General features: G+C 37.0%; 1 protein-coding gene across 1 annotated transcript in view; it reads right to left on the minus strand.

Moving 5' to 3' along the window:
- Positions 1–23,160, minus strand: part of LOC106133762 (dynein axonemal heavy chain 6) — a 51,356-nt gene that overhangs the window by 17,413 nt on the left and 10,783 nt on the right. Inside the window, exons 18-52 of the mRNA XM_060953773.1 lie at positions 22,804–22,980; positions 22,373–22,627; positions 22,047–22,193; positions 21,560–21,813; positions 21,214–21,332; positions 20,804–20,977; positions 20,233–20,392; positions 19,874–20,019; positions 19,296–19,447; positions 17,838–18,030; positions 17,370–17,509; positions 16,789–16,974; positions 16,085–16,240; positions 15,599–15,826; positions 15,145–15,365; positions 14,741–14,952; positions 14,257–14,369; positions 14,021–14,163; positions 13,547–13,739; positions 12,762–12,985; positions 12,424–12,679; positions 11,921–12,111; positions 11,492–11,664; positions 9,964–10,147; positions 8,631–8,796; positions 7,875–8,036; positions 5,702–5,878; positions 4,558–4,754; positions 3,528–3,690; positions 2,948–3,030; positions 2,518–2,629; positions 1,984–2,109; positions 1,171–1,331; positions 658–799; positions 239–424 (exon numbers count right to left, since the gene is read on the minus strand). Of these exons, the coding sequence (XP_060809756.1) occupies positions 239–424; positions 658–799; positions 1,171–1,331; positions 1,984–2,109; positions 2,518–2,629; positions 2,948–3,030; positions 3,528–3,690; positions 4,558–4,754; positions 5,702–5,878; positions 7,875–8,036; positions 8,631–8,796; positions 9,964–10,147; positions 11,492–11,664; positions 11,921–12,111; positions 12,424–12,679; positions 12,762–12,985; positions 13,547–13,739; positions 14,021–14,163; positions 14,257–14,369; positions 14,741–14,952; positions 15,145–15,365; positions 15,599–15,826; positions 16,085–16,240; positions 16,789–16,974; positions 17,370–17,509; positions 17,838–18,030; positions 19,296–19,447; positions 19,874–20,019; positions 20,233–20,392; positions 20,804–20,977; positions 21,214–21,332; positions 21,560–21,813; positions 22,047–22,193; positions 22,373–22,627; positions 22,804–22,980 (6,072 nt within the window). The remainder of the gene's footprint in view (positions 1–238; positions 425–657; positions 800–1,170; positions 1,332–1,983; positions 2,110–2,517; positions 2,630–2,947; positions 3,031–3,527; positions 3,691–4,557; positions 4,755–5,701; positions 5,879–7,874; positions 8,037–8,630; positions 8,797–9,963; positions 10,148–11,491; positions 11,665–11,920; positions 12,112–12,423; positions 12,680–12,761; positions 12,986–13,546; positions 13,740–14,020; positions 14,164–14,256; positions 14,370–14,740; positions 14,953–15,144; positions 15,366–15,598; positions 15,827–16,084; positions 16,241–16,788; positions 16,975–17,369; positions 17,510–17,837; positions 18,031–19,295; positions 19,448–19,873; positions 20,020–20,232; positions 20,393–20,803; positions 20,978–21,213; positions 21,333–21,559; positions 21,814–22,046; positions 22,194–22,372; positions 22,628–22,803; positions 22,981–23,160) is intronic.

Below are 23,160 nucleotides of genomic sequence, written 5' to 3' on the forward strand. Positions count from 1 at the left end.
AAGAGTAACAAACATCCATACATCCATACAAACTTTCGCCTTTATAATAGTAGTAGGATAACGCAATGGATAACTTTTTGTAAGGGCATATCTTCAGGAATACTGTAACTATCATGAAAAGTTTTACCGTTAAAAAGGTACCTACATTATCTGCAGTACAACACCTGCTATGGCTATGTAAGTACCATGGGCGAGGCCGCGGCAAATCAATGTCAATAAGAAATGTCACACATAGTACCTGCAAAAAGGTTTGCTTGAGTAACACCGGCGCTAAAGTTGCTTCCAACGTCTCCCCCAGGTCTTCAATGAGCATTGGCCAGCCCAGGCGGATGCAGTTCTCCAGAACCCTCAGGTACGAAGGGTCGTTCAACTTCGTGATCATCAACCCATGGTCTCGTTCCATATTCTTTATCCATCTGTTCGCCTGTATTGTACAGTTTGGAATTCATGCTAGACTTAATACCTACCGATCAATCCAAATATTCCGGAATATTCCGATTTCTATGACATAAAAAGATTAAATTTTTGTAAGAAATAGGTAAGTAGGTACATATCATTTTTGTTATTTATGTTAAACCAAAGAACACTGTAACATTGAATCAAGATCAAATTACATAATGCGAGTAAAAGGGTGTCCACTCAGTATAAAAATATTACCTGTTCTTGAGGATCGATGGTGAGCGGCCATCGCCCCGCTCTGGTCACGAGGATGCCGTTCTCCGTGGACACGGCATCGCGAGGTAGACCCTGGGAGTTCCACTGCCGCACCGTATAAGAGTCCGCCATTATAGCGATTAGGCTGCGTGAAAAATTTATAATTGAGAAAACCGGTCCAATCTTTTCTAAACTTAAGTACCTACTGTGAGATAGGTCTCACCTTCACCTCGCTCCACTTCAGGTTCAAATGAAATAACCTAGGTAGTTCCTTAAAATAAAATAATTTTTGAACGTGAAGGCAAAACAATGGCACATATTTTCCCACTTTTATATAACAGTATGGACGTGTTAATAAAATTTCTCTTTAAATTTCAGAAAAATCAATTAAATACTTTAACTTGAAATGATTTCGAATTCAAAGCGCAAAATAAATACACAACAACGTTCGGCACGAAACGGACAAGAACAATTAAGCTCACTCGTGAATAGCTTCTAAAACAGTGAAATACGAACTCAAAGCTATCCGAGGAGGGTATTTCCAATTCGCTGCACTGCTTTATCCACTTGATTTCCAGTTCCCGGCGGAAACTCGACGGGAACGCGCCGAAATACGCGATGCAACCAGATGCGACTATTATGTCGCCCGTAGTGCAGTACAGTTGGTGTGTCGCTGTCTAAATAGAAAAATAGTTATTTTCAAAATAGGATGTAAGGTACATATCACTTTCTTTATAAGTAGAAAAAGCGGCAGAACAAACTACATATAAATTATTACCTGCACACTCATTTGGCAAGGTTCAAAACAACATTATTATGTATTTAGGTATTATTACACATAAAGGAAGGAAAATAAAATAAAAGTTTAAATGGATAACTACCTTCTTAGCATTAGCTACGTTGTAAAGTTTAGACACCAAATAAATTTACAGAATAAATTTAATATTCCTCACACAAAAACTTTCGACAGTTTAAAGTTGTAAAATAACTTAGTATTCCGAGTTCATTCAACATTTGCCCCGATATTTTAAATTAATAATATCGGATTTTTAAGAAAAATTGTTCAGGCTCATGAACAACTTCTTCCTCCTGGCTTTAGTACCAGTTGTATCCTAACCACTCTGGAGAGGAGCCCGGGGTATGCCTTTAACGATTGAACCTGGATTGGATGAGACAGGTTTTTACACGAAGCAATTGCCATCTCCATCTCTTCATCTTCCGCAACCGTTGCAGGCTCATGAACAACTATTGAAATGAAATGCTATATTATCATTGAAACTAGGTATCTTACCTTAGCAGATGGAGTATAGTTATAAGTAGATTCCTCACCTTAACGCTATCCTCCCACCTGGTCTGCTCGTCTGCCAATGCCTGGGTCAGCTTGCCAGCGCGGGACAACCGCGCCGCAGCCAGGTCCACGTCGGCTTGCAGTTTGATACGCTCTTCTTCTACCACCTTTATGTTAATTTTTATTTAAGTACTACATCTGGTAATGTGTCGTCCTAAGTGCACACTTACATATATATATTAATTTATTTAAATTCTTTATTGTGCATTGAAGCTACAAAATGCGAACTTATGATACAAGCGTTCTCAGCTAGTGTACCTTCGGAAAATAACGAACAAACATATCTTAACATTGTAACAATAAAAGTATTAAACTGAGGACACTGAAGACTCGATAAAGTAGAGGAGAATAGACTTCAATCCACGCGAACAATCCACTATATGGATTTAATTTAATACTGGGAAATAGGTGTTATAATTTCTAATTTCAAAAAGTAGGTTGGTGTCAAGAAGCAACAAAGGAAAGTGATGATATTAGAGAAATAAAAGCAAGTAAAAATACAATAACACGATTACCCTCAATTCGTCCAACATTTTGGCCAATTGGGCTTCTATAGCTTCCACTTCTTTCTGTTTGGCTCTCAAAACGGCCATCACGCTTTTCAGGACTGCTGCTGCTTCTTTGTGCCTATCAAAGAGATTCTTATAGGTTTGCATTAATTTATTTGACACCAGACCCGGAGTTTATCGATTGCTTCGATAAAGGTTATCCCAGTCAAACAGTAGATCAGTTAAACTGAACGAGGCTTTTATTAAAATTAATGGAGTCACAAAACATTGGCCATAAGTCCCAAAATATTCTTATGATCAGATGTGCTTCGCACGTCTTTTCCATGACGTCGCTTTATTTATCATTTAAATTTAGGAAAAAAGTTCCCAGTACAAGAGCTTATATAACCCAAAATTTGTGTTTTGAGGGTTTCAATTTAATGACATATATACTTACGCAATGATTTTTGGTTCAACAATCCGGAACACTTTTGCATACATATCAATAGCTTGCACCCACAGGACCATGGAACGGCACACCTAGTAAAATTTATGGTATAAAATCAAATGGAATACGAACACTAGGCACCAACCAACTTTCCACAACAGAGCTTTATATCCTGTACATATTATTCTTATTAGAAATAGTATCGAATTTGTACTTATTTGAAGACTTCTTTTCAAAACGCCCCTTATATAAATCGTGTGTGGGCAAACGAATACGCCGTAGAGAAGTTGCAGTCGTGAAAAGTTCGAAATTGTAAGTCTTTGAAACTACCTCATGTTTGCACTTCATGCAATATGCATGACTAAAAATTTATTTCAAAATCGTGTGAAAAATAAATATCAAAATCGAAGGTGATAAATTAAGTGGAATTCTCCTGTGAATTTTAGAAATTATAAAAGTTTTAGAGTTATTCGGACGGTTAGGTGCCTTATATTATAAAGTTAACACGTGCATTTCAAACTTGAACTGCTAATATAAGTAAAGTATATTACTTCTGAAAATATCAATGTTTGAAGTAAATTGATCTCACCTTAGAGACTTTGACGACAGTGTCAGGATTAAAGTCTTTATGAACCAAATACACTTTGATCTTTTTGAGAGTTGCATCTGGAATGTGATCCTTGTCGTACTCTTCCAGCTTTCCAATGAAATTCACATCGGCTAACAACTTCTTTGTACTGTCCCAGTCAGGCCTGTTTTGTTAAAGAAATGATGAATAGGTACTCTCTTTTCTATCAGTAAAAGTGAAATCCTGAGCAAAAGCTAGTTAAAAGTAGATATTTTTCACTCATCATTTCCACGCACATCCCATCTTACGCTTTGAACACCATTTAGTTCAACACAACAATCTGACGGCAGCCAATATTACGCTGGATTTAACTCGATATAATTCCTAAAACTAAATATAAATAGGTATACTAGTGTTAACAATTTTCTGAGAAACTTATGCCTTATTTGCCATCAATAAAATATAAATCTCTTGTGCCGGTTTATTGGATCATAAATTTCTTCATCGAGTGGAAAACTTTTGTCTGCAAACACAATAAGTAGCTTCTCTGGAATAGCCAGCGTTTCATGCAATAAGGATTTCAAATTTTCAAGTGCTGGAAACTATTGAATTAAGTGTTACGATTGCAGATTGATACCATAGAGGAGTGCATTTATTTCTTAGTATAATGAATCCAAACTTAGGTAAGTATGTTAAAAGGCACATTTTAAGTTTAAAGTCTTAATAAATAAAGAATGTGGGTTTGCACATATACGTAGGTACATGTATTAAACTACTCGTAATACAAAATTAGAAATTTAATACTTGTTCGTATATGTTTCAGAAATACACATTGGCCATTCATGTTAAAACAACTATGATGCATTTTTGTGAAACGGGCACATCGTTTCACGTCTCTTAAAGCGTAAGTTTTAGAAAAATGTTTATCTTGCTTCTGGTTTTAACTATATATATTTAAATATATGTATCTTATAATTATTAAATCATAGAGTTGGTAAGTACCTATGCCTATAAGTAATTCTTAATAACACATTTAAATCTGAGTACTTACTTAGCATTAAATAATATACAAATGGGCTCCATGACAAAGCGTACAAGGGCGGGTGGTTTCTGAAAGGCCTTCAGTTCGTTGATGTCAGCCTTGTTGAGGGCCTTCAAGGCTTGCTGGGCAGCCTCCATTGCTGGCATCGCTAACGCCAGGTCGGCCTTGGCCTCGTCTGCGATCGCCTTCACTTCTTCGGCTTTTATCTATTTCAAGTTGTACTGATTTATTTGATTTAATCACTGTTACACGGAAGCCTACAATTGTTGTCAAGTGCCAAGAAAGTGATCCAATTCACTTTGTTTCAATATATTATCAACAAAAAAGGCAACCCTTTCTCAATTAAATTGGAATTTAAAAATATGAAGACATCAATAAAATTTTATTAAAACTCTAATAGAAAATTACTATGTCCAAAGCGAAAGACGTAATAACGGTGAATTGGTTACAAGTTATTTTTGTGTAGTTTATGAAAACAAAGAAATGTAGCCTATGCATTACATAGGTATAGTTTATTCACTCAGGCGTTAGTTTCAGAAATACTCAGAACTTTGAAACTGCATTTCATTGCTTTGTGCTAGAACTTCGAGCTAATGCGGACTATTGGCCGGGCTCGCAATCCCCTGTTATTCCCGGAATGTCGGCTACAAATCAATAAAGCTAGGTAGGTACTAAGAAGATTAGCCTATAAATATTGCATTTAATAGTTGTCGTTAAGGAAGTTTCATGTCGTCGGGATAAAGCTATCCTTAACCTGTCTTATTGTCCAAGTAGCTGTTGTTACAAGTGTATTAAATAAATAGCTGACTTTTCAAGACTCTAGGATCTGTCTACCCCGCAAGGGATATAGACGTGGTTATTTGTATGTATGTAAGTGTATTCCCGAGGGTTTGTTAGCGTATTATAAAAAATTGTTAATTCCCGTCCATGAAGAAATTTCGAGAAATCCTTACTTAGTACATCCCTAGATCACATTTCTTATGGAACCTATAATAAAATTAAATTTAGACCTATTGGTTTGGACTGTAGGTATGTGCTCTCTCTTTTATATTTATAAATTACAAGGCATTCTAATAATACCTACGTTGAAAAATAAAGGGACTAACAACAATATTTGTAGTATTGACATGGCGTACTAAAAGTGTTGGTATACCTTAGCTTCGGCCTCGTCTTTCATGACTGCCTGCTTGACAAGGTCAGCCGCCTTCTGTTCCACCTTAAGGCGGTTCACCAGCGCTATGCCCTCCTCCGCCTTTCGTGCTAATATCGGCTCCATATCGCGAACCTGTTGCTCCATCACGCCCACAACTTCATAGGTCTCGTAAAGTTTCTAGCAAATCAACTTCAGTAAGAAATGTGTCGCCTTTCGATTAAAAAAATAATTAATAAATATATACGGGACAAATAGTTTGGGGCTTGTGTTAAGAGATACTAATAATATTTTATGATAAATATAGATACATATATGAGACTCAGACCAGTAAAAAAGTTCTTAAATGATCACCACCTGGCCGTGATACGAACCCGCGACGGGACCTATTGTATGACAGCCAAAGGCACAAACATAAACGCCATTTCCCGGAGGTGATGCAGACACTACATTATATCCACTCGTCACAATCCCTGTATATTTCACTCGTTTCATCCAAATTCATTACCTTTTTATACAAACTGATCGTCAAGTCAAGAACAAGTTTGTTCATTGTTCGTTTAGGCCTTCCTTTATTCATACTCTCTTTTGAAATAAACACATATTGCAGTAACAGGTACCTATATTAAAAGATTCCAATTATTTATTAGCTTTGCCCTAATAACAAAGCACTGACATCTGAACCTGCAATCCGATTACACAACATCCAGCTTGAGATTTCAGCCCAATCAAGCAACGGGATTGCATTTGATTACAAACAAACACCGAGACAGGCGCATTGATAGAAACTGTAATTGAAATGTCCGATGCAAGCTCGTTACAATGGTACATCGAACGTTAATATTTTTAATTATTTATCTTTCATGCCCACTTACATAAGGTATTTTTAATGCAAGAACAAGTTTGTTCATTGTTCGTTTAGGCCTTCCTTTATTCATACTCTCTTTTGAAATAAACACATATTGCAGTAACAGGTACCTATATTAAAAGATTCCAATTATTTATTAGCTTTGCCCTAATAACAAAGCACTGACATCTGAACCTGCAATCCGATTACACAACATCCAGCTTGAGATTTCAGCCCAATCAAGCAACGGGATTGCATTTGATTACAAACAAACACCGAGACAGGCGCATTGATAGAAACTGTAATTGAAATGTCCGATGCAAGCTCGTTACAATGGTACATCGAACGTTAGTATTTTTAATTATTTATCTTTCATGCCTACTTACATAAGGTATTTTTAATGCAAGAGAAGATAAATTTTATGTAAGCACGTCAATTTATTGAAAACGAAAAACAATTTATTGAATTTGAATAAAAAATACTATGTTAAGAGTGCCTGTAATCGTCGAGTGTGGAGTAATCAGGACAGGTCTATAAGGATCGTAGCAAGTGGAAATCCATAGTCTCTGCCTACTCCAATGGGAAACAGGCATATATATATATATATGTATGAATCTATATATGTTGACATGTTGGCCTTTCACTTTAAAACTACTGAACGACATATGATGAAGTTATAAACCCTATTGGGTTTATCTGATGCATTCATCAGAATAACAATTCTAAACGTTCATTGCAATTTGCAAACCCGAACAAAAAAATATAATCAGGTTTATGCTATAGAGAATGAAATAAAGTAATTCTCACGTCAGAGCAGGTATTATCAAAGCTGAGTAATTAGGTAAAGCTCACTAATTTATGCATAAATTATTAATAAGACAATGATCCGCTATAGTTGTGGGAACTGCAGGATATTAAATATGCTTGTAAATTAGCATCAATTTGTGTTTGATGGTCTCTTCAATTCAAATGGTCTATTCAACACAAAAAGAATTTTTCAATTTGATCCAGTAGTTCCTGAGATTAGCACGCAATTCAAATAAACAAAATCTTCAGCTTTATAATATTAGTATAGATTATTGTACAAACATTAACCCCTGCCTCTTTTGCAGAGGGATAGGCAGAGACCAATTCTTACCATTTACCACGATCTTGGCATACCTTTTCTACTTCTTCCACATTGATCATTTCTTCATGCAAAATAGTTTGGGTAAGACGTTTTGGGGTACAACTAAACAACTTTCACCAGTCCATTATACAAGGTTCGTTTGTCTATCCGTCACCCTTATCAAACTAAAATAACCTACGAGTTATTCTACATCAGCTAACCTGTAACCCACACGATATCCGGTCTCTGCCTCGTATGATCTGCTGCTGCTTCTTGTCAAGCAGGTCGAGGTATAACGTGAGAAGGGCCAAGTAACTGCTTGGGGTCGTGTAGAAGTACCGGCGCATCTCGTTGTACAGCCTGTCCGTCATTTTGTCTACGTCCTATTTTATTATACGATTTCAATTACAATTTGTTTTTAATACTATAGTAAGAGGCCTTCATCGATAATAGGTAAGTACATTAATATTGGGAACAGGCCTTAGCCTAAAGTGTATAACTTGATTTCTGCGGTCATTTTATGGCCTATTTTATTTGTAGCTACGTCAAAGCTATAGTTACATATGCTGTCAGCATCAAGTTATGTTGTATTTAAAAATGTTATTGTCCAATTTAATTATATGATTTTACTTTCTTTCATTTTCGACGTTTCTTGCGAAGTCACGTTGAATTGGACGACAAACATGATAACTGTATAAACACGGGAGCATAATTATTTCTCGGAAAATTTATTGTAAGACAGAAAAATTAGTTGCTTAAGCAGCTATAGAGAAATTCCGGGAATGAACCCCTCTCTTCGTGCACCTCTAGACCACATAAGGAATATATATGCCAAATTTCTTTACTTAGCGGTTTGGGCTGTTAGTCGCGTTGTCAGTTAGTCATGCAGCAGTTTCAAGCAGGTTGGAACACGAATCAGCGAATACCCATCAACCAGCCCTGTATCTTACGCGGGTCTTTCCTGGAAATACACTTACCTCATGCATCGCAACACAGAGTGGCGATATTTTCCGTATCATGTCGCGATCACCGAGTGGTTGTAGACATTGTTCCGCCACCGACAGCAACGCCTCTGGTGGCCACTTGGTGAACCAGTCGATGGTACAGCAGTTCACCAGAGATGGGAACATACGGCAACGGCGTCTGGAGATACACACATATACCTATATACTAATATATATTAGGTATAAAGCTGAAGAGTTTGTTTGTTTGTTTGAACACGCTAATCTCAGGAACTACTGGTTCGAATTAAAAAAATATTTTTGTGTTGAATAGACTTTTTATCGAGGAAGGCTTTAGGCTATATAACATCACGCTGCAACTATTAGGAGCAAAGATATAATGGAAAATGTGAAAAAAACGGGGAAAATTATTCATCCTTGAGGGCTTCAATGATGCCCAAAATAACTATTCCACGCGGACGAAGTCATAGGCACAGCTAGTAGTCACATATGTATATAAAATCACGCTTCTTCTCAGTGAGGCTGCATATTTCCACTGGCCACAATCCCTCTATATTTTTTTAGCTTCATCCACATTTTTCACTCTCTTATTTTTAAACATACTCGTATACAAGGACAGATAACACAAAAGAACTACTCGGAGCTTCATACCAAACTCCAAGTCCAAATAATAATCATAACGCATGTAGTCCATTGCCGGTATTAGATGGTTGGACCACCCAGTTTTCAGGATTTCCTACGTTTTACCTTGAAGTACCTACATAATTTCAATTCTAGAAACTTTTGCTGTATCGATCGCCCGTCCTGCGCGCTAAGTGCCCTTCTCTGAGCCACTTCAGCAAAATTATTTGTTCATGTTTGTGATTTTCTTTAAGCAAATAGTCCCAACAAATATTATAAATGCGAAAGTAAGTTTATTTATTTGTTCGTTATCTGTTCACGCGTCACATATATAACTGAACCAATCTTGTTAAAATTTTGCGTATATGCAATAACAAGTCCGGAAATAATACCTAATAACAAAGGACATAGGGTACTTTTCATCCCGATGAAAAACATACATATATGCTTTTGTAGTTGGAGCTAAATTTCCTCACCGTTTCTGATAATCTCAAACTAATGTACCTACCTAACTCTTAAAATAGTCATAGGTCAGAAAAGTAGTCATATATGGCTGAGGTAGAATTTGAATTTCTACCGCGTGCCACGAATGTAATCGATCATCAGTCTTACCGATTCGACTACCGACGCTCAAAATTTTACAGTATTAAATGAGTTACTTTTTTTTGGGTATACGTTACACTTCATGAGAGTATATTAAGCTACATTTTTGGAAAAACATGACAACCTGAAGGCCTCTCCCACCGGACTCATGCAGATGCAAAGGTGCAGTTTCCCCCGCACCCGGTTGATAAAGAAGTAGTACACTGCATCCCTGTCAGCGGGGTTGATTCCCGACTTGCCCGCCTCGTTGCGACAACCTGTCTGGACTTGCTCATACGTGTCCCCTTCGAAAAGGTTCGGCACTTCACCTAGTATATAATAAAAAAAATAATTTACTTTATTATTATATATATTGCACACTATAATATATATAATATTAAGGAATATTAATATCCAGTTGATAAAGAAGTAGTTAACGGCGCCCAGGTCAGCGGGAATGATTCCCGACTTGCCCGCCTCGTTGCGGCACCCTGTCTGGGATGGTTATATAATAAATAACTGCACAGTTAAATTATATATAGAGAAATTCTTAATCCAAAATTTACAAACACCAAAATGTTCAAATTAGTATTCAAAATTTTCAATAATAAACAACTAATTGAGTTATTTTTATTCAAGATAAATCATTTAGTTGTGTGTAATGTAAAGATAATTTTGTTAATGCTACGTCGTAGGCATCGTAGCTTGTAGCGTCGTTGTCTACGAGTTTGGAAGCAAAGCAAGAAAACTTTTCAAAAGACATTAAACATCAAAGTAAATCAGTGCTACGCCTTAGCTGAAAGCATAAGGTCTTCTTTTAATAAACCAGCCAATACAATTTTTTTTTAAATAAGCTTAAATATAATATTATCATTTCAAATTAGTTTATAAATGCTACGCAGTAGCTTGTAGCATTGTAGATGTTCGCTTTTTATGATAATTTCAACAATAAAATAATTTTTAAGCTGCCCTGACCTTTGGAAATTAAATCTGCAGTGGTTAATATTTAAATTGCAATAAAAATTTCCATTATAAGGTCTCTAGGTACCACGCCTTAGCAATAAGAACACTTTGTAAGCTGCAAAGATAATTCAAAACCACAAACTTGGAGAAACATGCAAGTTCGTCGCGTATGATTTAATATAGTTTTCAATGCTCTTTAGTACTTTGACTTAGTTCTCGATCGATATTCATAAGATTTCGTAGTTGTACGTGTAAACTTTGTAAGCTACTTAGCCGTAGCAAGCACCTTACCTACAGTTTCCAGATTAGTGTATGTAAACTAAGTAAGATTGCTTGCTTTTCGAAAGGGTGGTGGGAATATTCTATCTAGTTATTCTATCCATTTTAGTTAGGTGTCGTGCCTTTGTTATCCTAAGAAGTCACTCACGACCGCTTAAGATGAACAACAACTGACCATATCAGAAGACATGTAAAGAAATCGTTATTATCTTGAAATCGTTGTTATGTATGTTTGAACTAAACTGTAGAAATTATGGGTCGTCTTACGCAGTTTAAAGCAATATTAAAACGTTGTTGTAGCTGTTGGTGATTATTATTACCACTTGCAATGACAACCAGTACCCAGGTCTCCTTTCCTTAGGTGAGGATGCAACCGTGACTAATGCCATGAATAGTAGGTACCTTAAAAAATAATCCGTCGTGAATACTACCTGAATTAAGCATGTTATTGATGTCTTCCAAGAACTCCTCTTTAGTGATCTGTGTGTCGGTGAACAGAAACACCGTATCTTCATAGTTGACACCGGCGCGCATGTACATCTTGCGAAGGTCGTCGTGAAACTCGGGAGTGTCGTAGTTGCGCTTTAGTTCCATGCCCATACACCTTAAATGAATATTGATGAGATGAAAGAGGATTATTTCAAACTATTGGCAGACTTCGAGTTGGCAAGTCGGAAAGCAAACTACAACGTTGTAATAACACGTCTTAGAGTTCAGTGAAAGTTCGCTGGAAAATGGTGACTTTTCCCAGAATGCACAATACTATTATAAAGCTGCATGTTTCTGATCTTCGAAAGATGTTCTAGAATCGACATAAATGCAAACGAATTGAATATTTAAAAGCATAAAATACGACTCACTTGCATTCATTGACATGTCCGGCGAGGGTGGCTACGCTTCTTCGACCGGAACCCCCGGGACCCACCATGAGGCAGTGGCCACGTTCAGCTCGCAGCACCCTGGCGACTCGAACCACATGCTCCACGCAGTCTTGGAACAACACCAAATGCATCTCCGAACGAGACGTCGAGTTGTACTCCTCTAGATATTCCTGACGAATATTTATGAAGAAATTTCTTTCTACACATCTTGTAACGTACGTGTAAATCACGCATGTACATTTATATTAAAGTTATAGCTCGGCATCACTCAATCAGCGCTTGACAAGAGTGGTGTATGTGTGTATATGATGTTTTATCCACTCTTGGAGGAGCGTAACCTGTAACTCTTCTCCAAGACCACTCATGAGACGGTCACTCCAAAGGTACTTTAACTTTTACACGTGCTCTTTTTGGGAAATATACACTCTGGCTAAGGGACATTCCGGCTTTAAGACCTGTCATGCCGATAGGGATTTACTTACCTTCAAAACAATCATAAGTTTCGATATATCAGGAATCTCTTGATATATTCGATTTTCTTTTGGGATCGAGGAGTTAAGGAAGTCGCCGAACATAAGCAACGGTGGATGTTCGATGATGGGATCGTCAGGGACCTCGAGAATGGGCGTCTGAAAGTTCTTCGTGCAGACAGTACTCATGAGATGGTAGAAGTAACTCTTGTCTTGAATGTTGATGAGGCGATCATGAAATACGCGCAAGCACTCGTGGTAGAACAATCTAAACACAAACATGAAAACTGTCGGTGAATTAGAGTAAAAGTTTATCTCTAATATTTAAACTGCCAAATATGTTTACTTGCCGTAACATGCCCTGTGGCGCTCTCATATAGGCCGCGTTGGCTTGCAATACACCTTGCATGGATTTAGATAAATCCCGAAGGTTGAACACATAGTGCGACTTGGCGGGTGTAGGCAACAATTCTGCGCAAATCTTCAAATATACGTCGACGGAAGCATTCACTATGGGGTCGCATAATATAGATACTTCTGTTACAAAATCCTCCATGTGACCCCCAAGAATAGCCTGTTTGAAAAGAAACATTGTTAGTGTGTAAATTTGTGAGATAACAGATAGAGGATAATACGAGCTATTACTTCTTCAATGACAAAATAGTTTCTTAATCTTTTAAGTTAAACAAAATTCGGACGTTACTGTCCGTTTACTTCGTTTTTGTCGGATTCGAAACAAATATATTGAATTGCTTTCCAAACTTAGATTTGTAATTTAGAGTAGAATTTACGCCACATGATCTCTCGGCTTCCGTAGTTGGGAGGTAGAAGAGATTCTTTTGGAATCTACGGTGAGAAGTTATTTATTGCCCTAGACCTAGATGGACTGAATAAATGTAATAATAATGTGGATGAAGCGAAGGAAGTATGCAGAGATCGTGGCAAGTGGAAAGAGGTAGTCTCTGCCTACCCCTCCGGGAAAGAGGCGTGATTTTTATGTATGTATGGACTAAATAATAGATGGATGATTTTACAAAAAGTTTTAAAAGCCTTTAGGATTATTACGACCTTAAAGAAAGTTTGTAAAGTGAATAAGAATGACTATTATGTCAAGAGAATTAGTTTTTATTGAGACCTTGAAGATAGTCTTCATAGCGTCAGCGCTGGGCGCGGATATGTAGAACATTGCGAAGTGGCGCACAAACCGCGCGGTGAGTGGGTTTCGCCCCCCGCCCGGCGGTGCGCACGCACATGATAATACCACATCCAGGATATCCTTCCAGTAGAGCTTGTCCCGGTCGTAGACGCCGCCGAAATCCAAGAATTGTCTATGTGTGAACAATATGTATTGTTTAGGAAAAAGTGAAGCTGTTGTGTTCAGATATTCTTCGTTAAGTATAATCACAGAATAAGTAAAACAAAAATCCGGTTACGTTTCCTTCGCGCCGCTATTTCGGGAAACCTACATAGCAAATTTTAAGACCAACAGTTTGGACTATGCATTGATATGTCAGTCAGCGTCCTATTAAATGTATATATTTAAAAAAACTACACTTTCTCTAACAAAGCAAGAGAACTATATAAGCACCGAGGTGGTACATTACCATACCTAAGAAGTTCTATAGTCGGTTGAGCGCCATAGACATCCAGGCGCGGCATATTGACGTCGTCTATGAATATAATCACTTTTTTTCCGAGCGGGGCGCCAATGGCTTTACGCGGCCTCTTATCCAAGCGAAGCTCGATTACTTCCTGCACGACAAATAAACAATATAATAACACAATAGCTATAGAACTTTGAATATTACAAAACAATTCAATTTCAATGATTTTTCATTTGATTACCTGCGTACGAGAGCTGCTAGTCTGTGCTGAGAAGTTGAGAATGACGGGAATGTAATATCCTGTAGCAGACATTCTATTCAGTACTTCAGCTGCAATACAAGTCTTGCCGACACCTGTAATATCATGCACATTCACATATGCATTCTCTCTAGTTCTCTTATCTCTGTCCTCGTGTCTAGTATTTCGTATTCTTAGGTCGAGTCAATTGGCTCGAATTTCATGTATCGTGACGTCTAGCCAGGATTCGGATATACACTGCTGCTATCATTCAATTAAATAACAAACAACACAACAGAAAGTAAAAAATAAAAACAAGGTGCTTTGACAAGCGAAAACTCATATCACGCATAATGGAAAACACCAACAGGAAAATGGGTGACTTTTTATGGTTGATCTTTTAGCCGATCTGCTGAACAATCATGGCGTTAATAATGTACAGTTTTGACACCGGCGAAGCAATAGACAAAGGAAATTTCCACATCACCTGTATTCCCAGTAAACATGACAGGCTTGCCAGTTCCTAGCAGTTTGTCGAACAGGTACCCATAGCGAACGGTGTCTATGGTTGGCACCAAGGTCTCGAAAAATGGCCGATTGCAGTCGTAGAGGAACTCCGGAATTATCTCTGCCCACACTTTCAATCTGCGCTGTTTCGTGTCCATAAACATGTCGAAGAAGTTGAACCCTTGCGGAAAGCTATACAAAAACAATTTATAAAATTATATCATAATGACAGCCTTAAATTTTATGTAACAATACAAATGTATTGTACAAAGGATAATATATAAAGGAGCAAGATTAAATAAGTTAACAGCAAACAAGATCAAGTAAAAAAGGGTGGACAGTCGATATAAATGTAGTTTTCATAGAAATTTGAATAATACTAACTATTCAGCTTCCTCAAAGTTCTCAAACTGCCTTTTGATAACTTCCTCAAAGGCCTTCCTGTTACTCTCCAGAATGTTACCTCCTATACACCATACGTAGCAGAATATGAAGCAATGGGCAATGTAAGTCTTGATGGCCGCTTTATCTGGGAATCGCTCGCCTGGTTCCGACAGCAGAGCACCCATTAGGTAACATATAGCCGACACTTTGCTTATATCCACCTGCGTATATAAAGAAGCCATAAAATTAATTACCCCAAAATATTTACAAAGTTGACCAACTTAATTATTTCCTCGAAAATGCTTACAAAGCTGACAGTAAGACTGATTGGTGCTTATTTGAAGAAATTTCGCTTTTTCCTCAATTACAAGATTTAAGGTTAACGATAAATATTTTAGCAAATTCAATGGTAATAAAAATAACCACAATGAGTTCTTATTAAGCTAAATCTTACCTGTCTGATACCAACGATGCACTTGGTATTTACAAAAGTTACGCCGCTTTCAAGCATTTGGAAGAGTTCGTACAAGAAATCCGAGTTTTCCTGGTTAAATGTGTTCTTCTCTACACCTTCTTCCAGCCAGGACCTTACGTAGGGAAGATATCCCATTTCATGGGGATCTATGTACACCATGCCGCATCGAGATACAGTGGCAGGAGATGCTTGGGCTAAGTCCGCTACCTTTAGTAATAAATAATAATGCAGTTCTTTAAATAAAGGTTCTGGTTGTAACAAGGTTCTTTTCCATGCGTAAAAAAGGTGACTCCGATTTTGGCAGCTGACATTGTGCAGTACTTTTAACTTTGTTAAGTACATATGCGAATAAAACTTAAATATTTAAATTGAAATTAGTAATTAGTTAATTGAAGTATGTAGAGTAATTGACGGAAATACTATGTGTTTTATAAATTTAAAGTAATAACAACTCAGATAGATCACCTCAAAGACCATATGCACGTAGGGCGTAAGTTTGATTCGCTCAGAGTTGGATAGGCACAACATCTTGTTGTCGTCTAGCACCGTATTCATGTTCTCTATCCACACGGCGTCTACCGGCCCGTCGCATATCAACCATTGGTGGTCGGGTTTCTCGCACTAGATAGACCATATAAATCTCTCATTTTGATTCTTGATTCGTGTACTTTTAAACTTTGAAATAGTATTGGTATTATTAAATCGACAAATAAAATTAAAAAAACCTAGATAATCATTGTTCTTCTGGGGTTTGTCCTAGTTGCGTCCTCTCTCCAGCCCAGTGTGTCTATTACCACTAGGAGTCATAGAATTTCAAGTAAATTCTTTAAAGCGTAAGTTGCAAAAATTAATAGAAGGTAATCATCAACATCGAAACAACAAAAAGTAATTGATTCTTGGAATAAAAAAAAAATTGGATGAAAATCACTGTATAAAATTAAATCTTTTAAGTTTCACTTATTAAGATTCCTGGCATGACGTCTGGCTGGGGGATTAATTTTCTCGATTTATAATTTTTCCAACTAAAATTCAGGTTACTTACGTCATGGTGACCTAAAAGTGATATTAAGTACATCTCCGATATGCAGTATTAGCCATGATAAAGTTTATTTATGTATTTTATTTTCAACAGCAACCCCTATATTTTACACCATACTTAATATTCTTACCTGCACGGCGGTTCTTAGACATAGAGGCAAGATTCCATCATGCCACTCGAGAGTCTGAAGGTTTACCTCCCCATATAGTTCGCCAATAGTCAAGCTTTTTGGGTTCATTATGTACTTGCGTACAAACTGGTATTGCGGGCCGGGGACTTCGTTTTCGCAGAGTCGAGTATACGTGTCGGCCAATGTCTGTCATCAACCAACATTTGATTTTATTAATTTATTGATTATAGTATAGTTGTATCAAAATTTGCAACATTCTGATCTTATGATTTCGAATTTCAATTTCCTAATCCTAAATGATTCTTTTTCGAGACTCAGATAATTTTCCAGAGAGATATTAATGACATTATTACCTACCCTTATATCTTTGTTTTCTATGACAATAGATTTTTATAATTTTTTCACGAACAATCGTGTATGACTCTCTCAGGAGGGCCTATATATAAGTCTACGAGTATTTCCTTCTCAAAATGATGATGACGAAAATCCGTATATGTTTTGACTATAGCTTTCTCTGAATCTTATTGTTGAATTCACCGTTAGCAACAGATATATTAAATAAGTAAGAAAAGAATACTCACATGAAGTACCACAGTCTTCCCGCCCCCAGTGGGACCGACAAGCATAACTCCCCACCGAACTATCATGGTTTCGTGAAGCTGGATAACCTTTCTGATTTGGCATATTTCTATTTGTTTCTTCTTTTCCAATAGTATTTGTCCTGGTAAACGTTATTTTCATTTTTTATTTATTTTCCTATGTATGAATCAGTGTAGTGTAAATAAGCTACGTGGTACTAGATGTAAATAGGTACGCTAAAACGGGAAGGCTAAGACAAATGTGTCTTTTTTTATCAAATTGGAAGTTTTGATTAAAGGATTAAAAGACCCTTACCATATATACTCTATTGCCATCGAGATTTTCATGCACGCTCGTCTAGAGCGTGCATGAAAATCTCGATGGCAATAGAAGTAGAAAAATCAAGCCCCTGCCTTCACGTTCGGGCAAGAACAATGTACGTACGTACGTAATCACAAATGGATACTTACTGATAACTTCCTCCATCACTCCATAATCCCTGAAAGGTAGATCCACACCGGGGAACAGATCTGACAATATCCCGGCGAAGAGAATGGCGTCGGCCGCCAAGAACTTTGGCAAGTTGCTGTCGTTAAGTGCGCAAAGCAATGTCTTTTCTTCGTGCTGGTCAGGGCTGGCTCGCTTTAATGCTCCTGCCATTACCTGATCATCGAAAGGAATACATCTAAGTAAGTAAGTAAAAACCTTATTCATTCAGTTCATTAAAAAAGCGCACATTAAAAATATGAAACAATACAGTGCAAAGGCTAGGTTATCTTTAATTGGTTATTATTACTTTTGTGTATATTGATTTATCACAAGTTTTTACGGTCAGCTCCGAGTATCACGCCAAACTGCGGTAGAAATTCAGATTCGCTAGTTGTCTTTCGCTATTACCTTTTTGCCTGTAGATATACAAAAAAAACATAACTGCCAATAAATTTGATAAACATGCGTTTGAAGTTTTTGCTTTACGAGTATGCAGAGCGTTTAGTCTCATTTCCTACGTAAGAATAGACGTACTCATATTGATAGCGGAAATTGGATTCGAGCTTCGCATCATACACATTTCGTTATTTTGCTTTGATATTGCATGCATGCTGCGCTGCATGAGGCGATGGAGCCGTGTAATTGCATTTATGGAATAAAAGGATGTTTGAAAGGTTCCTCGTATGTTTTAAAACTAAAATTTTAAAAGTTTTAGAGGCGAAGTAATATCCAGTATACATGAGAACGGACCCCTTCGGCCTACTAATTTGTTTTCGAGTTTGAAACCGGTGGAGGACATATATCAATTTACATTAAGGAGTTATGTAGAATAATTAAACGCTTACCGATGTTCTTGTGGTCAGGGGGATACTATAGCGACTGAACGGAAGATTTAGAGACAAATTGGCGCGGTAATTATCTACCATCTTACTGATAGAGTGTTTGTCATAAGCTGATAAACTAACAAGCAGATACACAAAATATTCTCAAGCAAAAAGTAACAGTAATTAAAGTTATATTTATCCGAATTCAAGAAACAAATATTTTATGCTAACCTAATAATCTCTTAGTCATTACTTGAGTTTCCATCATCAGTTCTTAACGTGATGAGTATGGGATAACCTCGGGAGTAACATTATTTACAAATAATTAGCCCTATACCTGCTTCAAAATATGTGTTTCAGGGTATTTTGTTTAAAACTACATATTGTTAAACTAAAAACCAGTCCACGTGCAGTATCACCCACGTGAATCGTACACCTATGCTTAACAAGAGGATAAAAAGTAGTGTTGTCACTACTGTAAATAATTTTTGGAAATTATCTCTCTGCTTAATTTCTTTAAAATAGTTTTAATAATTTTTCAGTTAATTCGTAACAAACAAAAATACTAAGAAACACTTGCCTCTTTATAATATTAGTATGGATCAAAGAGCTCACCAACACACTTTTGACGGCACGCATCCCGAAGTCGTAGTGGTCCTGTTTCGAGAGCTGTTCACTGGACAGCTTGTACATTTGCACCATCTTTTTAGCGAGACCCTTCGATGATTCAAACCCTTCTGAGTATAGAATTACCTCAGCGATCAGAGCTGGTAAAGGTTATTACATTGTTAAGATTATTATGTATAAGTAAATATAATTGCCGTGTGGTTCCCGGCATTGATACAAAAAAGAATAGGACCACTCCATCTCTTTCCCATGGATGTCGTAAAAGGCGACTAAGGGATAGGCTTACAAACTTGGGATTCCGTTTTAGGCGATGGGCTAGCAACCTGTCATTATTTGAATCTCAATTCTATCATTAAGCCAAATAGCTGAACGTGGTCATTCAGTCTTTTCAAGACAGTTGGCTCTGTCTACCCCGCAAGGGATATAGACGTGACCATATGTATGTATGTATGTAAATATAATTATCGATTGAAAAGCCTCTGCGAAAAGTTTAGTAATTATTAATTGCTCAACATCTCAAGAGTATCGAATGGGAGCAAATGACGAGGCTTAGTATTTAATCTCACCATAATCAGGCACCATCATGGATATTGGTCTGAATAGGGCCTTCAAGTTATCTGGTAGTTCAGTTCTCCCGGCGTACCCCGGATTCATTGTTATGAAGGCTGCGCATGTGCGCACCAACTTGATCTCGCGACCCTCGAACATAAACCTGCAAATAGTGTAACTGAAGATACAAAGGAATAAGACCAGCTTTCAGTCATAGATATGCAACTACATACAAAAAACTAAAAAGGAATTTATAAATTACTAATAGTACTCAATTTATTAATATGGACTTTTCGAACTTTTAGAACAGCCAACTTTTAAAACTCTGGTGTCTCTATTATGAACACTAGTGAACCACATAATTATAATTTTCCACCTGGTCTGTTTGGCGACCTTCGCGTTTCTTATAGTGATAAGTTGCTGGGCGATGACAGACAACACTTCGATGTCAATTCGGTTGAACTCGTCGAAGCAGCACCAAGCGCCAGACGTAGCCAGGCCAGAAAAGAATCGACCCATCATTTTGTAGTCGAGGCCTGTTTTTAAAAACTTTTAACCAACTTGACTTGTAGTATTTTAAGTACAAATCTTGCAAGCTCAATAGGAAGCATTTCCTCTCAATGTAAAGATTTTTTTTTACATTAATTAATTGAGTATTGTGATAAATTTATTATTGATTGTCATATTAGTAATAATAAACACTGAAATCAAGCTAAATAACAAAAGCAAATAAATATATTTAAGGCAAAGCAAAATGTATTGAAGGCAAATTATATTATTTAAACAAAACTATCTTGTGATCATGAACTAACAATCACGGAATGACTTAAAGCTGGTAAGCACTTTGGCGCAGGAAAGGCGGATTATGTATAATGGGATTAAGTATTGTTAAATGGTTTAACTAAATTTGTACGATTAAACATAAACGATAAGTCAAATTACATCACCTTCGGAGCAGTTGAACACAACGCACTGGATTGCGAGCGATTTGGCCAAGTCCTTGGTGGTCTCTGTCTTCCCAGTACCGGCAGGGCCTGCCGGGGCCCCGCCCAGATCAAGCTGAAGGGCCCCCATTAGACACAAATAGCAGCGATCGGTCAATGGAGTTATCACCAATACACCTAGTGGTACCAAAAATAAAAGAATATACATTACTATTATTTTATCATATTAGATTGCAAAAGGAAGGTTGGAGAAAGGTCAGGTCGAAACCAATTATATACACTAAATGTATAACACAAATGAAGTATGTAAGGATCGGCGCAAATAATTAGATGTAATCTCTACTTTGCCTACACCTCCGGAAAAGAATGGAATGGCAGTGCATTTAAATCATTATGTTCAATTTGTAACTTACCTCCAGCACCTAGATATTCGTGACCATAAATGTACATAGCACTGGACATGCGAGCGACACAGTTGTCTATTTCCTCTTCCCAGTAGTAACGGATCATTTTTAGCCATTCAAAATCGCCCCTGCAATTAATAGTATTAAGCCAGTTGATTTTTATTGTATAGAGAACGCAAAATCAAATCTTTGTTTTTAACAACAAAGTCTTTTTCCACAAGAAATATCGCTTTGAAATTTTTTTTTTATTTGTTTAAAGGTAGTGATTTGCGTATATGTTTTTTTGCATCGAAAAGTTATATAGTTCTATTACGGGTATACTTTATATTTTAAGGTATTTATCACTGATACTCACGCTCGCTGCACATGTTTCTCGACCATATGCTCTATCGTATCTCTGGCGTGTACGTCTACAGTAATCAATGCACAAAGCACTTTCCTGAACAAAGACGACAGATCTTTGCGTGTCAACGCTGCCAGGTCGTTTAGATCCGACACGCATTTGCGTAAGTAGTCAAGTAAGCCCGTGTCTATGCGAAGTGGTAACTCAAGATCGAATACTTCATGAACGCCTTTGGCCCACATTATTTGTGACACTGTTAGGATCACCTGGGAAATTTAACGCAGATAAAACCTTCTACTATTTAAAATATACCAAAGAAGAATTTTAACAAGGAACAACAACTACTTTAATTTATAAATTATCACCTTCGTCGCCCTTTTAAATGGAGTGAGAAGTAAAGACAGGGACAGGTTGCTAGTCAACCGCCTAAATGAAAAACCTATGATTAGACCTTTCCATTACATTAACAATCATCAAGTATTTTTTTTAATTTACTTACTTGATTAGGATGAAGTTCAACCCATTCGACGCGTGGCCGCATCATATAGTCTTTCAGAGCGTGTTTCATCGATCGTTTTACAGACGCAAACATAGCTTCTTCAACTTTTCCAAGCCAATCTTCAACGTTGCCGCGAGCTTTTAGACCCTGCAGGATATTAAAGTTACCAATAAATTGTGAATTTTCAAAATACTCTTACAATATCCATATTGTAAAATGTTTATATGTTTGTTAGTATACTCAACTGAGATACACAACACAAACAATGTTAATATGATGTAGATTTAAGATATATCAGCTTCTTATAAAATTTTAAAGGCGCTTACCTTTCCCAAATTAACCCTCTCTCCTTCTGGTGACAACATAGCAATAATGTCTGTTGTAAGGTCCTCCGGAGACGCAGTTTTAGCCAATTTGGCTTGCAACATATCTCGAGTTTGAAAGGACATCTCCTTCTCTACCAAAGTGCCATCTTCTGTTATTTCCATCTCGCTTTCCGGCAATTTTACTCCAAATTCTAATTTAGCGATAGCGTCAAAGCATTTGCGTAAGTGAGGCTGCACCGCGTGTGGGTTGCGCGTCTGAATACAAAACGCATTAAAGTTTATATTTCAAAATATAATAATTCACGGTACCTAATGCGAGTGAATAATGTTAGAATATTAGAACCGATAGGTTTGAAATATATAATTACACATATCATCAGAGAATAAATTAGGAGTCATATTCATGGGATTTCTAAAGTAACAGTACTTACCTGTGCCAATATTTCCAGTAGTTCATCGTTTGACAAGAAGAAAAATCTCGGGAAAGCTACTCTCTTTGTCTCAAGGTATGCTTCCAGGCATTTCATAATTTGGTCTAGCATTTCGTTGTTGCGTACAAATTCCTCGTACAATTTTGGCTGGGTCGCGGCTGGCATCGCTAATGGTACCTATAGAAAGTTAGTGCAATCTTAGTTTGGTTATATTTATCGTAAGTGTTTTCATTATAAAAGTGCAAGCCTAATAATAACAATGCAAGCTTATTACATATATTCTTCTAACAATTATTTACCAAGTGGAAATCAATTTCCATGCAATTCAACAAACAAAAAATTTCCGGAAGGAAACTG

This window comes from Amyelois transitella, chromosome Z (assembly GCF_032362555.1).
Source record: "Amyelois transitella isolate CPQ chromosome Z, ilAmyTran1.1, whole genome shotgun sequence".
In the NCBI taxonomy this organism is placed as follows: Eukaryota; Metazoa; Arthropoda; class Insecta; order Lepidoptera; family Pyralidae; genus Amyelois; species Amyelois transitella.